This window comes from Plodia interpunctella, chromosome Z, assembly GCF_027563975.2.
Source record: "Plodia interpunctella isolate USDA-ARS_2022_Savannah chromosome Z, ilPloInte3.2, whole genome shotgun sequence".
Classification (NCBI taxonomy): domain Eukaryota; kingdom Metazoa; phylum Arthropoda; class Insecta; order Lepidoptera; family Pyralidae; genus Plodia; species Plodia interpunctella.
In genome coordinates this window covers 12,809,301-12,824,987 of record NC_071324.2, presented here as the reverse complement: position 1 = coordinate 12,824,987, position 15,687 = coordinate 12,809,301, and the positions used below count along the sequence as shown (strand labels likewise).

General features: G+C 35.2%; 1 protein-coding gene across 1 annotated transcript; it reads right to left on the bottom strand.

Moving 5' to 3' along the window:
• Nucleotides 1-10,928: 10,928 nt before the first annotated feature.
• On the bottom strand, nt 10,929-15,461 carry Eph (Eph receptor tyrosine kinase). The gene has a single exon (XM_053767874.1). It carries the CDS (start codon nt 15,123-15,125, stop codon nt 12,093-12,095), a length of 3,033 nt encoding a protein of 1,010 aa, XP_053623849.1. The 5' UTR covers nt 15,126-15,461; the 3' UTR covers nt 10,929-12,092.
• Nucleotides 15,462-15,687: the final 226 nt, after the last annotated feature.

The window sequence follows — 15,687 nt, the reverse complement described above, 5'->3', positions numbered from 1 at the left end:
TACATTAATTGTATAGCCATAAAGTTATAATATATTATTTTGTACATAATAATTTCAAATAATTAAGGCGACATATTATTAATAATGTGGTCTCTCCTTTGATTTAAATAATCTATTAGGGTATTTCATATTATAAAAATTAAACTGTAACAAAACCCGATCATATTTAATGGAATTTTAGTGCATAATCTTTTTTACTATTTTACTTGTAGGAATTCTTTTTGAGTATAAAACAATGATGTCACAGTCATAAAAATTAAATAAATAATTGTTATGACTATGACGAATATTTCATAGAAATATTTATCTAATCGTCTATTGTTTAAATGAAGGCTAGAGTAAGGGGTCGATTTAAGGCCGTGTGGCCAGCAGTGTTGTTTTGGTATAATTTAATTTAATACAGATTATAATTTAAAAAAAATGTATCTAAAATGTAACCATGTAGACTTTTTGCCAAAAAAGTTCTAGGTTGAAATCACTGCATAACTGTCAATATTTTATAACTCCCATAAAGTTGTTTTCCTCATGGCTGAAGATCGTGAACACACTACAAGATGTAACACACACATTGCCTTCTCTGTTTATTAACTAGATATATAATTCATTTTATGTTATAATTGCATAGAATAGAATTGTTTTTAAATCTATATCAGTCTTGCGACTATCCTAATAGTAAATAAAAAAATAGGAAATTGTAGGACCTGTTTCACCATTTTCTGATAAAACTTAATATTGTAACCTGCGTATGTGATCGGACAGGTAGCCCGCTAGCCCTTTCCATCACTTGTGAAACAATTTTAACGCTATCTGTTCGTTAACTACGACTATCAGATACTTTAACAGCAACCGGTGACAGGCCCTTATGTTTATGTGTATGGGACTGCCGCTAGATGGCGGTAACATTGCTATTAGGCGACTATAACAGATATTTATTTCAATATAATTATTTCAACATATCTAACAGTATTAGTCATAAAACAAATTAGTGCTCTTAAGAAATACTTATTTTTTGGCCGAATCACGGCTATGTATGAGTTGGTGCATTTATTTTTATTATTATAATTTGTATCTCCTTTTGGGATTCACGGCACATAGTCCGGTCCTTTGAGAGGCTTGCGTGGGGATATGGATCCAACACGTAGAGGCCCTTTGGAGAATTTTGATGTTGTGTAGGTCTCCCGCCAAGACCCGCTCCCGGATATACCAATGAAATGATATGCCCATGAGCAGGTCTCGGCGGGAGTGCGAACTATTGCAGAATAATGGATACAGTACTGGTCTATAGAATGAAATTTGGATGGACTGTTATTATAATACGTATATAATGGTGCTGGTATTAGAAATCAGATCAAATGTCTTCCCGACTGAATTCTCACTTGGGATCGTGTTTGACGATATTCCGGATTGTGTCGCATAACGTCACATTCGCAAAACGTCGGCTTTGGTCTTGCTTATTGTTGTTTTGGTTTTACAAACATTTAGTCACTTTTGATGGATCACGTCATTTCTAATATTCAGAACAAAAAAAAAGATTTTTATAATTTAATGAAATAAAAGTAAAATTTATATGTAACATTTGAATCCCTATAGGTTCCTCCCAAAGCAAGCATGACCTAAACTTACCTACTATTTGCTTATCGTTCGTTACCTGCGAGACATGCGCACTGCGCACTGCGCAGTGAAATTTTCTACTTTAAAATACTATACTTAAGGATGATGCATCAGCTGGCTTTAGGTAGGTCTATTAGTTTTGTTGCCATAAACAGATTCTTTATATTTACTTGATTTTTCCTATTTAAGTAGTGATATTTTTATTGTAATCCTATTAAATTTTTAAGATTGTGTTAAATTCCAAATTGTGATACAATAAATCATTGTTGTATGTACCTCAAATAATTTACAATAAGTATATTGAAAATAAATCTTTGAAGATTTTGAAGTATTTCAATTGGTTTTTTATTTGTTCGTTGCTGCACCCCCCTGCGGATATTCGCTCGGTCCCAAATGATTCTCGGGAAAAAACTTCCATAAAAACCTAGTTGCCTAAATGTTTTGAATGTGTTGATGTACAAAGTCCAAGATTAAGGGGTACAAAATGACTTATCACATATTGTCGCATTATGGTTTATTCTCAGTTTCTCTCCGTACACATGGCAAATAGATGAACCGATATTGATAAAACATGTTTAAGAACCATTACCGCAAAACACGCTTTTTAAATAAAACAATAACATAAGAACGTTCAATGGAAAATAAAACGAATCTTTTTACCCGTTTAGAAGATTCAGAGACACAGACAAACACACAGCAGAAATTACACTTATAATCACTCACAGTAATCACTTGCGTTGGGATCTAAAAATAAAATGCATGAAAGTAAGTATCAATAGTTTATTACATAAATTATAGTCAAGCTTACATTTAAATTTAAACCTGCCTTACGTTTTATTTCTATAATTCTGTATACGATGCAAGGACCGCCGGTTCAAAGGAAAAACGGACCTGGCACACTATTTAAAAAAAAATCTTAAAAATAAATCTATTTCTTCTATGTTTTACAGTAATTAGGCTACAATTGGTGTTACTACAGTAAACTATTACGATTTTATTAGCCCATAATAATAAACTCACAAAAGCAACTTTATATCTAAAATCAGTTGAGGTTCTGGTACGTTTTTGATGGTAATGATTTACATAAATAAATAATGTCTTTCTAATGTTAAAGGATGGTACCAGAATATATCACAAATATATTGAAATCTTTTACAATTTTTTAGACATTACTGTAGGTTTCAATGATACTAGTTAATTTATTATGACAGAGATGCGTGAGTATCCCTTCACAAAAACGATCACTGTCTGTTAGTAATCAAATAAAATTTATCTCAACTTGCGTAATCTGTACTTAAAATGAATGGCAAGATGACTACAGGCGACTTGAATAAATACTGATTCCAGTGACAACAATTAACACACAAAATGATCGCATGTGTAAAAATTTTGGCGCGCTTCTTAACTCAGATTGACAGATATTTTAATTTTATTAAATGTGAGCAATCAAATATGTAGGATGTATTTTTCTTACCTACGGTTGTAGGACCTCCAATGTACATAGAAAAATATTTAAAACTAGCTTTGCTACTAGGCATCGTGTGGAAAAATTGGCGCTTTGTGCACAGGATGGGCACTAATTCGCAAATTCACCCATATACATACGTACATATAACTTTCACACGTAGTATATAAAGTACCTTTGATAATTTATTTTGCATACATTTTAGAATTAAGTATACTTGAGTTCCATAGACACTATAAAATCGAGCTATCTAATTAAATCGGGTAGGTTTGTAGTTCGAACTTTCTAAATGGAAATATATAAAAAAAATATGGCACCCTATGTTCTTAACATCATCTGTTTCATCGTGAACAGCAAAATCTGTTTCTATTTATCAGCCTTGATAATGACTTATTAGCCACCGGCGTCTAGCAGCATACAGTGCAGTCAGGGTTGTCACAAAATATGAATGTATTTTTTTGAAATTACAAATTAAGACGTGACTTATTCAATATGTTTGACATTTTATAATTTTTACACCATTAGTTTTGTAGTGTGCAGAAAACGAAAATTACTTATTTTTTTACATATTTAATTTGATGGCTATTCAATTTTGTAATTTTGGTATCATTATGTAAGTACAAAGGTCTATCCTCACACGCAAAGGTCGTGGCAGGAAAGTACCAGCGTGGCCTCTTACTTGTATGATCGAGTTCCAAACCAATTATTTTAGAAACACCGTCCTGTCCCATCCCTCGCACAGCCATAATTTGTGCAGACCTTTAGGTTGAAAAAACGTAGGTAAATTACATTCATATTTGGGTCCAAGATGGTAAAAATATTACAAAACGATACACATGGCAAAGTTTAAAATAATTCAAGTACCTACGATTCTATACACGATAGAAAATACGTTGACACATTATTTGGACATATAAAATGTTTATACACCTTAATATACACCCTCGACCTTGATAGAATCGGTTGCTTTCTGTTCTCGGTGTACAATGTATATATATTACAGCCCGCACATCAGTTGTATCAAAATCTTCTTTATTTAATCTAGCTAGTTTAGACATGCTTTCGGTAGATCTTACATACATCAAATAAGTTTTCTGCATTAATTAGAATTTTATACAATAACATTTAATATGGGATTTAATGGATATATATATATTGTAAAGGTACGTCATGGTGTTATAAGTTTCATGTGATAATGGAAGATCTTAAACTACGACAATTTGATACATCAAATGAAAAATGCTAAAATTACTTGATTTTATTGCTATCAATATTATATTATTACATTTAATAATAATAAAATCTTTAAAGCAAGGCCATCTAGAATTATTCATTCATACATTAATACTTATATACATAATAATATTAATATGCGAAAGTCTGTTACGTTTTCACGGCTGAACCAGTGGACCGATATTAATAAAACTTGGAATAGATATGTATAGTTTAAGAGCCGAGGTGGAACAATGGCTAAATTTTAAGAATATCGGAACAAACGTGGATTTAAAATATACAAGGATTCATTTCAGATGACCGGGCTCGAACGTAATATTGATATAAACCTTGATCGAATCACGATGTTTTTCCATATGAATAATTCCTTATTTGAAACAACAATCTTGGATAAATATATTTCAGATACGAGTATACACATAACAGCGTCAATTTGTCTTGAACAACTTTGCCAATTACCTAGTCATTTAACACAAATAAAACTTGCCGCTGAGATATTTGTACCCAGTTTGAGAAGTGTATTAATTGAAATTGCAGCAGAGGTACACAACAAGTCACAAAGGAAATGCAATAATTAGATTCTCGGCTGGCGAAGTTGTGCAGCGTTATAAACTGGTGACGGGAGTACAAATACTGGAACTAAACTTGTCACCGGAGACATGTCGTTATACAAATTATGTTTGAAGATCAATCTGACCCATGTATTTAGCAGAAACGGCTTATTTCAAAAATAAGCTTAGATTAGTCCCCAGCAAAGAGGTTTTTGGAATTTATCCCCTTTGACAGGGTATTTTTGCTAAGATTGCTTTTGTTATTGGCAAAAAATTAAAAATTCATAATAATATATAATAAATAACCAACATATAATTTGAATTCGAAAGTAATTTATTAATTAAAACCCGTTATTACTGTTAGAATAAAATTCGAATTTTCAAGCTTATTTTAATATCGCGGCGTCACAATCCTGCGGCCTATATGGATATTAGAGGAGATAAGAAACACGAGAATTTACCTTTGTGAGAGACTACCTACCTCTCATACCTACCAGTATGAGAAAAAATGCGAAAGGGGTTTACAGACTGAAATTCCAAAAATCCCCTACACATGGATAAAGGGATTCTGGGAAAGCTGAAACATGTGCCAGATTCACGACTAAAAGTAATTGAAAACTGCGCGTTGCAACGTATTGGCAGTTTCGTTAGGCGATAAAAAAAAATACAGATTTTCAGAATGGAATTTTGGACGAGTGACAATTGATTGATCGCTTGTTATTTATGCCAGATCGGATACATGTCTCTTCAATTTTATTTGTTCTACAGATTTTCGGATAAATGGCGATTTAGGTGTGCCCGAAAAGTCGCAACTAGTGCACGAGGAAAATGTACAATTAAAAGCTGATGTACAATTAATACCTCATTGATAATAACTTGCACCATGGATTTAGTAAGTACTTCGTTGTACATAGTACCTACTAATTCCATGCTTGCACCTCTCTGGCGCTGGTTTACTTCTAAAGAGTGATATAAACAGTATTGTTTCAATGTAGAGACCTAATGAGTGATAATAATATAACATTCGATATAAAGAATTCAGTGAAGTAACATGTTTTATTAATATTTTAAATATATTTGTCTAAAACATACATAGACAACGTACGTGTGGTTGGAAGATATTAGGATTACTAGTTCTTTCTTTCATTTTATAGATTAAAAAGAACAAATTCTAATATGAAATGTAAACATTTGCTATATGTCTGAGAATTTAATTAATTCATAAAGCAAAGGTTTTTAATAAAGGAAAAATCTTTTTGAAATATTCTTGAATGTTATACAACGGACAAGGAGAATTAATTAAAGATAGTATGTAAAAGCCGAGTGGAAGACTGATATTACTTATTATAAGCTACAGTTGTTTGCGTTGAGGGAGTGTGTATGTTTCATAAAAAATTCTCTTGGATATTCCCTTAGCTCAATTCTCTTTATGTGGAATCTCGAGAACCGCAAACTGCAAATAATTGTATATAATATATGAGCATAAAGTCGTACATACAATATCATCTTTGATTCTGCCATCTCTAAATAGATTTAGAAGGAAAATACAGTTGCGCGAAAAATGCGAAAAGGCAGGATGCGCCGAGAAAATAGCGATTGCTGTAGGCACCACGTCACTCAATAATGTTAAAAGCAAAAGTGGAAGTAACTGAACGATAAATTAAATCTCTCGATTAAGAAAATAGAGATAAATTTATGTAAAAAAAAGCTTTATAAAGGCATGAGAAAAGAATAGATCAATAATAATTAAGGTCAAATTAAAAAGGTTGAGTTAACCACAAAATTGGAGACAGATATCAACGCAATGGTATACAAGATTTTGTAACTAGACTAAGGTAAATTTGGAAAAGATCATTTTCCGTCTTGATCTGACCACAGATCGATCCGGGTCAAAAAAATTTAAATTTATACAAGGGCAGAAACGAAATAAGTGAATTTGTAGAGTGCAGTTTGTGCGGACAAAAAATAGTATATAAAAGTAACGTTTTATTGTACCAAAAAGCTTTTAGTGCAGAGCCGGCGCAGCGTTGATTGCACTAGTTTGATTGCAGTGGTTCTATAGTAATTAATAAATGTGAAAACTTTGAAGTGTTTCCAGAACAAGGTAGACATTTCTGGAAAGTTCTAAGTATCGGACGTTTATGTTATAAGACCGGACAGTTAATTAGTGTTGGTTTTTCGTACAAGATTGTATTTTAATGTATGTTCAGATAATAATGTGCGTTTGGGAATGTAATACATTATTTCGGAACATATTAATTTGGAATACACTATGGAATACTTTAGTGAAAATTTCCTTAACAATCGTCGCAAACAAAGTTTTAGTTTAGAATTTTAGCTGAGACAAAAATCATATACGTACTTTCGTCATGTTACCGAGCTAAGTTCAGAGACTGTACCTATGTATTAGAAAACTGTAATTTAGTATAGGTATTTAGTTGCCGAAATAACTGTACAATAAAATTACGAATACATTTTTCTTCAAGTCTTCAAAATTATGAAACTTATGAGCCACAAGGCTCGCAATATAATATGAGGAATAGAGAAAATCCCCACTTCTATTGAAACATTCAAGAAATTCAATTTAATTTGTAATTTAGTTCAGTTCAAAATTAAGTCTTAAGTACTGAGAGCGTCATTGGGCAAAACTAATTAAGAAATATGAATTTATAAATATATATATTTTTTTATTTATATTAACTACATTTATCGTTAATTACATTTTTAAATCATATTAATTGATTAAAAAAAATATTAACTTATCAATATTTGAGTGTGAAGTATGGTTTCGTGGATAATATATTAAATAATGAAAGTCGATAAATCTTATGGTTTTGAAAGTGGAACGAATTTCTAAGATAATCGAAAATTAACTAAATTAAGCTACATTAGAATATAGGGTAACGTGTCTCAAAAGGAAATATCGGAGCCCATACAAAATCACCCGTGCGTCTTACGATTTTTGGGGGTCAAAATGACGGCAATTTGGAAACACGTGTAGTTAGAAATAAAGTCAAATACTTTAGTCAGATTAAAATTATGTATAATTAAAGCAATACAAAAAATAAAACATCAATGTATACGCCTAGTCCTACGTCTGTAAACAAATAATGCAAATTTCTCTGTTTCCGAATGGGAGAGCATTTCCCATGCACACACAGATCTGATAAACGTAATATTGTGTGTATTGGCTTCACTGACTCAGACAATTTTATATTGTATCATATTGAATTTTAAAGTACCATCGTAACAGACTAACGTGATTTATAGTATTCTTTTGAAAAATGCAACAAAAGCAGATGCGTAATAATGGTTATTAGAGCGCTAAAAATAGAATACTTAAAACATAACATTCTCGTCTTATCATATAGACATGAAAGGAAACTGTTATCGATCAAAACGCTTGCTGGATATTACCAGGAAATGATTTATATGTAGGTAACGAGAGATATGATAAATTCTGTTTTCAGACATCAAAGAAAAAGTAGACTTATAATAATTTGTTTTACAGAAAACGTTTTATGAACATATTCCGAATGGAAAAACACAACTTTATGCTCAGCATTTTGAAGGAAAAGTTAAAATACAAAGTAATTTCATTGAAATTGTTCAGTACCTCCTAAGGTGACCGTAAATATTTGTTAAATTATGTATTTTTTTATTTACTTGACTGTACTAAGGGTCAATAACGTCATCAGTTGGAGCACGGGGCCTTAGAAATCCCCGTGCTTCACCCAGGTGGAGAACTTTGGTGAAACACCGGTCCGGACTCGAAAACAGAAACTTTATATGATAACTAGCTTTTGCCCGCGGCTTCGCCCGCGTGAATTTCAAAGTTGTATTAAGACCCATACAATTTTTCACCCCCCTTTTGAAGGGGTTGTGGGTTAATTTTCAGAAAAATCCGAAACACGTATTCATTAATTTGTTGTAAATAAATAAAATCCAAATTTTGAAATTACTAACTTCAACGGTGTAGGACTTTCATACAAACGTTTTTCACCCCCTTTGGGGTAGAATTTCCAAAAATCCTCTTTTAGTGCTCACCTACACTCCCCAGAGAACCTACTTGCCAAATTTCAGCTTCCTACGCCCAGTAGTTACGGCTATAAGTTGTCAGTCAGTAACAGAATTTTATAAATATAGATTTCGTTTGTCAGTCTGTCGTGATGCCTTTAGAGTTCCTAAGAACTCTAAGAGGCATCAAGTTACCGTTGAGGTCATGTTTATCATAATATGGAGGTTCAATTGTGGAGGAAATATAGTAGATGAAAATTAACTTCAAGATGTGATTACAGACAGACGGGACAGGTGGAACTGACTAAATAAATAATAATTAATTGATTTCACCCACGGGAGCGAATATGAATATACAATCTTTAGGCTTTAACAATTTCTTGAGTATCGCCATTATCAATATTTATTTTCACAATTCGACAAATAATCGAATACATAAATACAAAAGTTTGCCGTAATGTCACGAATACAAACGTTAATACCCAAATAATGAGCAACATTTTGTATTTTTTTTTTCTTCGTAATCATTGCAACTTTATATTTGGAGTTTCATGTTCGAGTTTCGAAAATAATTGGTTTGAAATTCAAATTATATCAACGCACCAGATAAGTACTATATTTTGTCGAAATGAGCCCCTTTCGAAAATGTCCACTCCATGATTATTAGTACGATAGGATGGAATGGTGTCGCGTGAGTAACTTAATGACTCAGTCTAACACGAAAGAGATTGCAACATTTTTTTTTTTCGTTTTCACGGCAAAAACTTCGATGTAGTGACACTTAATATACATGTTCGCTTCAAGCTTTAAAATTCGGTCGCTTTGCGTACAACAATCGCACGTACACATCATCAAAAGTAAGGAGTAAAAAAGCAAGCACATACAACTATAACGTCAACTAGCCGAGCCCTAGGGCTCCGTTCCCGTGAGAGTATCATGACAAAAAATACTCTTTTCTCTTGATAGTAAAGTTAAAATTACATTAAAACCGTCTTATCAACCACTAAAGCCAGACAAACACGCGACGTCATCAACCACAAACATTAAAATTGCAAATAAAGTTTTTTGTTCGATTTTATATGTTCTGTGGTCTATATAAAAATAATTATACAATATATAGTTATAAATTAAGAGCTTACGAATTGGCATAATAAAAGTCGAGAATTTAAAAAAAAAATCTAACCAATAGATTTTGCGTAAAAGATTAGCAAACAGACACCCTCAGAAACTTTCGCATATAAAATATTAATAAGACAATATGATTAGTATAATAAAGATGACGATTCCTCCTAAAGGCTTGCACACAAAACCTGTCCGTTGACACACAAAACATGGCACAAGTTTCGGTATGTAAGTACATGCCTTTACTTCGATACTCGTATAAAAGAGATACACGTATACCAATCCATATAGATAAACGAGGAAGGACGGTACATACACAAACTAAATTAGAATAAGGTAAATAAAGTGTCCTCTAAATAAATTTTAAAGCTTTAGTACTAATTCCAAACATGTTTTTATACATTAAGACCATAATTTGTCTCAGGGAATCATCACCGTTAGTAAGAGGAGTAAACGCAGGCTGCAATATTGTGTTTTTAAAAATCAATATTGATTTGGTCCTTTACTAAGATTCCCGGAATGTTTTGCAGTCAACTTTATATACAAGTAATGTCAAAAATGTGGATAATTATGTAACACAACAATTAGGCCGTGTTCTAACGAGCGTATTTATTACGTCGCGTTAGAATACCGCGTTAGCTTTCTGCGCGGAATTTGAACGCGACACGAATAGCGCACGTCTGAACCCGGAAAATGCAAAATTAAGTACCTAAATCACATTGGCAGTAAACAGACAAGTTAATAAAAACCAGGCCTTGAGTATTTGACACTTATAATAATAAAAATTACCTTGTTTAATATTAGCTTTTCAAAATCGAAAATCATCACGAATATACAAATAACTACTTCTCCCAAATTGGCTAACTACATTTATAATTATAAGTTTTTACAAAATGTTATATATATATATTTCTTTCCGATCTTAGGACCTGATAACCCCCCTTGGGTTACCATGAAACATAGAACACGTCATTGCGTCCACATGTTCTATTTTTACACGGTGCGTAACTGCGTACACGATATGGGAAAAAGAGACTGCATGTGGACGTTAGTAACGTGCTAAATGTTTGTATTGTTCTGGTATTCTTCAAGATAACATATACAGGGTGGCAGGGTAAAACCTTTGTCACTTAAACCACGAAGTACCCTAAAATAATGATATAAATGAATATGCAATTAGTTTTGATGGTATTTTATAATTTGCTTACTCAAAAGCTTGCATCCTTTTGTACTTGTCGAATCGCTTTACCTCTATTAAGATACTGAATCTATTTAAAGGATGGTTTCCACTAACACCCTGTATAAAATACGTGGGACAAGTCATCTATAAAAGAAATCAATAGGTAATATTAATAACACATTTTTTACTATTAGGACAAGAGCAAATTATCGTTGTTTCACCATTTAATAATTTTTATGATGTTTAAAACCAGTGTTATTTCAAAGGGACATGAAAAATATGTCAATTCAAATAATTAAAAACAAATCATTCTTTTATAGATTACTTCATAGCAGCGAGTTACTCTGTCAAATTTTAAGATAATGCTAGTTTGTATTACAATCCGCTCGATCCATATCTATATAATTTTAACTTACACTTACATACAATAGAAATTAAATTTATATTTTATAAAAAGTATAACAAAGAAAAAGAACTATAAAATAATAATCACATTTTTATATTAGCAGCCATTTAATTTTCGAAATATCATTTCAATATGATTCAGAATCTGTGATTTTTATCGTTCATGAAGGGGTATAAAATAGTATGTTTCATTAAAACTAATGGCTTTGTAATTCGTTGTTTTGAAATTGCTTAGAAGACGGTATTTAGATAAAGCTTTCTGTAGAAAATGATTGAACACATTTGATCTTGTTAGGCCAGTTAAGTCAATTACATGTATCAGACAAGTTCACTAAAAATACAACAGTACAGTAAATAACATAAAAGAATATGAACAGCCTAAAATCATTTACATTACAGTTAATATTCAGTTCAGATTTCTAACGTCAAAAATCCATACATAGTCCAATATAAGTCTTGAAAAAAAAAGCGGTATAGCACACAGCTGGTATATCACTTTACAGTTCACTTAGACCAAAAAGCCGTAAGGACCACTAACACGGATATGCGCGCGCATACTTTGCACACTATTCATGATCTTCTTCTGGTGCCCCACCAGCGTGACGCCCAGGGCTGCCAACTGGTGCACTGTCAAGTCGACCACAGCATCCATGTCCGTAATACCCGCTGCACGGAACTTCTCGATATATCGAGACATCTTGATGCACTCCAACCACTCTTCGACTGACGAGAACTGCACCAAATCTGGTGTATCTCCTGCCAGAGGATCCGCTGAACGGTTTTGAGCGATTTTCCTCAATGTATCAGGACAACGAATAAGTTTGTCCAAAGTCGTCACAATGCTAGAGAATGTTGGCCGATGAGTGCGCTCTTTTTGCCAACAGTCCAACATAAGTTGGTAAACAGCTTCAGGGCAGTCCATAGGTGCTGGGAGTCGGTACCCTTTTTCTATGGACTTTATCACATCCTGGTTACTCCAGTTCCAATAAGGTCGCTCGCCGAAGCTCATTACCTCCCAGCAAACTATGCCCATAGACCACACGTCACTAGCTGACGTGAATTTCCTGAATGCGATTGCTTCAGGCGCGGTCCATCGCACTGGAATTTTGCCACCTCGTGTCGTGTACGCGCCGTCAGCGGTGGACTCAACCTCACGCGACAGCCCGAAATCAGCTATTTTACATACAAGTTGGGAGTTCACGAGAACATTGCGCGCGGCAAGATCGCGGTGTATGTAGTTCATTTCTGAGAGATATTGCATTCCGGTGGCGATGCCGCGTAGCATTCCCACCAGCTGAAGCACCCGGAATTTGCCGTCATTGGCACGCAAAAACGTGTCAAGCGAGCCGTTTTCCATGAACTCTGTGATTATCATTATCGGATTACACTTAGTGACGACACCCTGTAAAAATATGACATTGGGATGTTCGAACTGTCCCATTATTGACGCTTCAGCTAAAAAGTCGCGTCGCGCTCGCTCCGTGGAACCGGGCTTTAGCGTTTTGATAGCGACATCTATTTCTTGCCCGCAACTGGCCGGCACTTTCAATTTACCTCGGCAGACATCTCCGAACTCGCCACCGCCAATTATGGCTTCTATAGTGATACAAGATGCATCAATTTCCCGAGCGAATTCTCTTACTGCTTGGTTGGGATCTTCGTAAGTATGTGGGTCTATGTAAGTCCGGGATCCTGTGCCTGCGAAGAGGGGCGTTGTAGCGTTACTACTAGTCTTAGCTGGCCGCTCCGGACCAGTATAAACTTCGCCATTTCTGTAATTGAGAGCATTGCAATCATTCGGTTGTTTCTTATCGCATTCGTCGTCGGCGCGCGAACGTAGAAATAGCACAGTCACAATAATGGCGACCACGCAAATAACGACAACGGCCACCATCACGCCTGCCACTAATCTGACCTGAGCGCCTTCTTCTTCCCCAACAAAAGTTGTTTCTGGTACTGTGTTTGTCGTATGGGCATAAACAATTCCACTAAATTCACCCCAACCACGCTTCATCTTGGCCCTGACTCTAATTCCGTATTCAGTATCTTTTCTAAGACCCGTAATAACAGCATGAGGTTCTTTAGTAATTTTCAGTGTAGTGTTCACTCCTTTCTCCAAGTTATCTTTTGGGAAGCATTTTACTTCATAGCTTTCAATTGCATCATCTGGGTCCGTTAAATCAATAGGAGGTGGATTCCAAGATAATGACAACTTATCACTATCTACATTCAAGACCCTTAACTTTGATACAACACTGACCACTGAGGCTTCAGTAACAGCGGTTATTTCAACTTTCTTCGGAGGTTCTCCAGTCAACTCTGTGACACCATTCTCAGCAAAAACTTGGAATTTGTATTCTGTGACTGGATCAAGGCCCATTATGGTGACTCTAGTATTGTTTAGTCCAGATGCTGCGGGTTTGTACTCGGCACTCGGACCACAATTTGAGCAGTGAACTCTATAAGTGACATCATTCCGGCCTCCAGTTTTGTGTGGTGGCTGCCAAGCCAATGATATGGAGAACTGATCAGCAAATGTTACAGTTAAATTGTCTGGTGCCGATGGAGGTTGTGTGCACGGGATATTTTTAAGATCATTCTTAGCTCGATAAAAGCCCGGCACACATTTGCATTCAGCTGCAGCATAAGCAGTAGATTTGGAGTAGTCGGGGCATGGTATACAAGGATCATCACCTGTATGGGACTTGAACTTGCCCGGTGGGCATTCTTTGCAGATCTGGTTATGATGGTCGGATTCAAAACCCGCTCGGCACTTGCAGGAACCACTGGGAAGGGTCCATTTTCCATCACCTTTGCACAAATAAACAGGAGCAGCCTCACCTGGTGCAATTTCAGCATTCTCCACACATGTGCCATTTGCCTGCTCGATCACTGTCACTTCCCTGCCAGTCGGAGTGGCCGGGAATCTTGCAAAATTAACAGTAACTTCTGGACATGTGATATAGTAGACTTTGACAGCTAGGATAGAAATGCAAGCACCTTGATCTCTAAATGCAAAGTACACACCTTTTTTGGTAACAGCAATGCTCTTGACTTCAGTATTTATGTCTACCTCAGAATTAGTGTTAAATCTGCCTTCCCCAGCAGCGATTCGTCCGACTAACTTGTAAGTTTCGGGCTCCCACGGCGGCTGCTCACGGGTCACGACGTCGAACTCATAGTACAGAAGACTGAATGTTTCTTTACAACTCAGTGCATTGCCAGGAAACAAGGAGCAGTCGCGAATAGTGAACTTGATCTCGATGTAAATACGATTGGCGTTTCTTCTCTCGATGAAAGGCGTCCACAACCAATTGTTGACGTTGTTGTGTGCGACATCGCAGACAACGTAAGATCGCCAGTTGATTTGCTTCTCAAAATTAGTGTAGGATTCTTCTAGCCAACCTAGAGTGCTGGCTTGGGGCCCGTAAGGAAACCGCGTCCAGCCCAATGTTGCTTCCGTGGTGGTGTCGAGCAACAGGACTTGCTCCGCGGTCGCTACCGCTATTGACGCGGCTATCACCGCAATAAACCACATCATCTTAACCGCATCACTAAACACGCAACAATTATGCGAAAAAGAGCTTAGTCCCAATCTTCACACTACATAGCGATGTTTCACTGTCCTGATCAAAAAGTGCACTTCACTTTGTTAGGTAGAAAGAATGTCCCCGACATTTCATTTGTGTTTGGTGTGTGGAATGCACACAGTTTTTAGATAGTCCGAGTTCCGTTCGGTGCGCTAACACAATTGTGACTGAAGAAGAGCCCACTTCACAGAAAACAACACGGTTCTATGTGAAGATTTTAATTTATATTGATCCCTTATTTCACACAGATGAAACACTTGCTACTATGGACGCGCAGCCAGCAGTTCAGTTTTATCGCAGTGTTGCCATATAGAAAAATATTACGAAACCATAATGCATTACATAAATGCTGCCATCAACAAAAATAAGGCGCTATTTCACTTGTCTTTGTCGAATCGCGAAGTTTGTTCGAAGTACTTATTAAATCCATGGTAGAAATATCTTTAAAAAATAGAGTTTGCGTGCGCGAACTGTCGTGCTCGCGCTAAGTGCTCGCGTTTCTAATAAGCAATA

Bases quoted from the DNA above. Each gene is read 5' to 3' on its own strand.
- Eph (XM_053767874.1), bottom strand. From the start codon at position 15,125: ATGATGTGGTTTATTGCGGTGATAGCCGCGTCAATAGCGGTAGCGACC.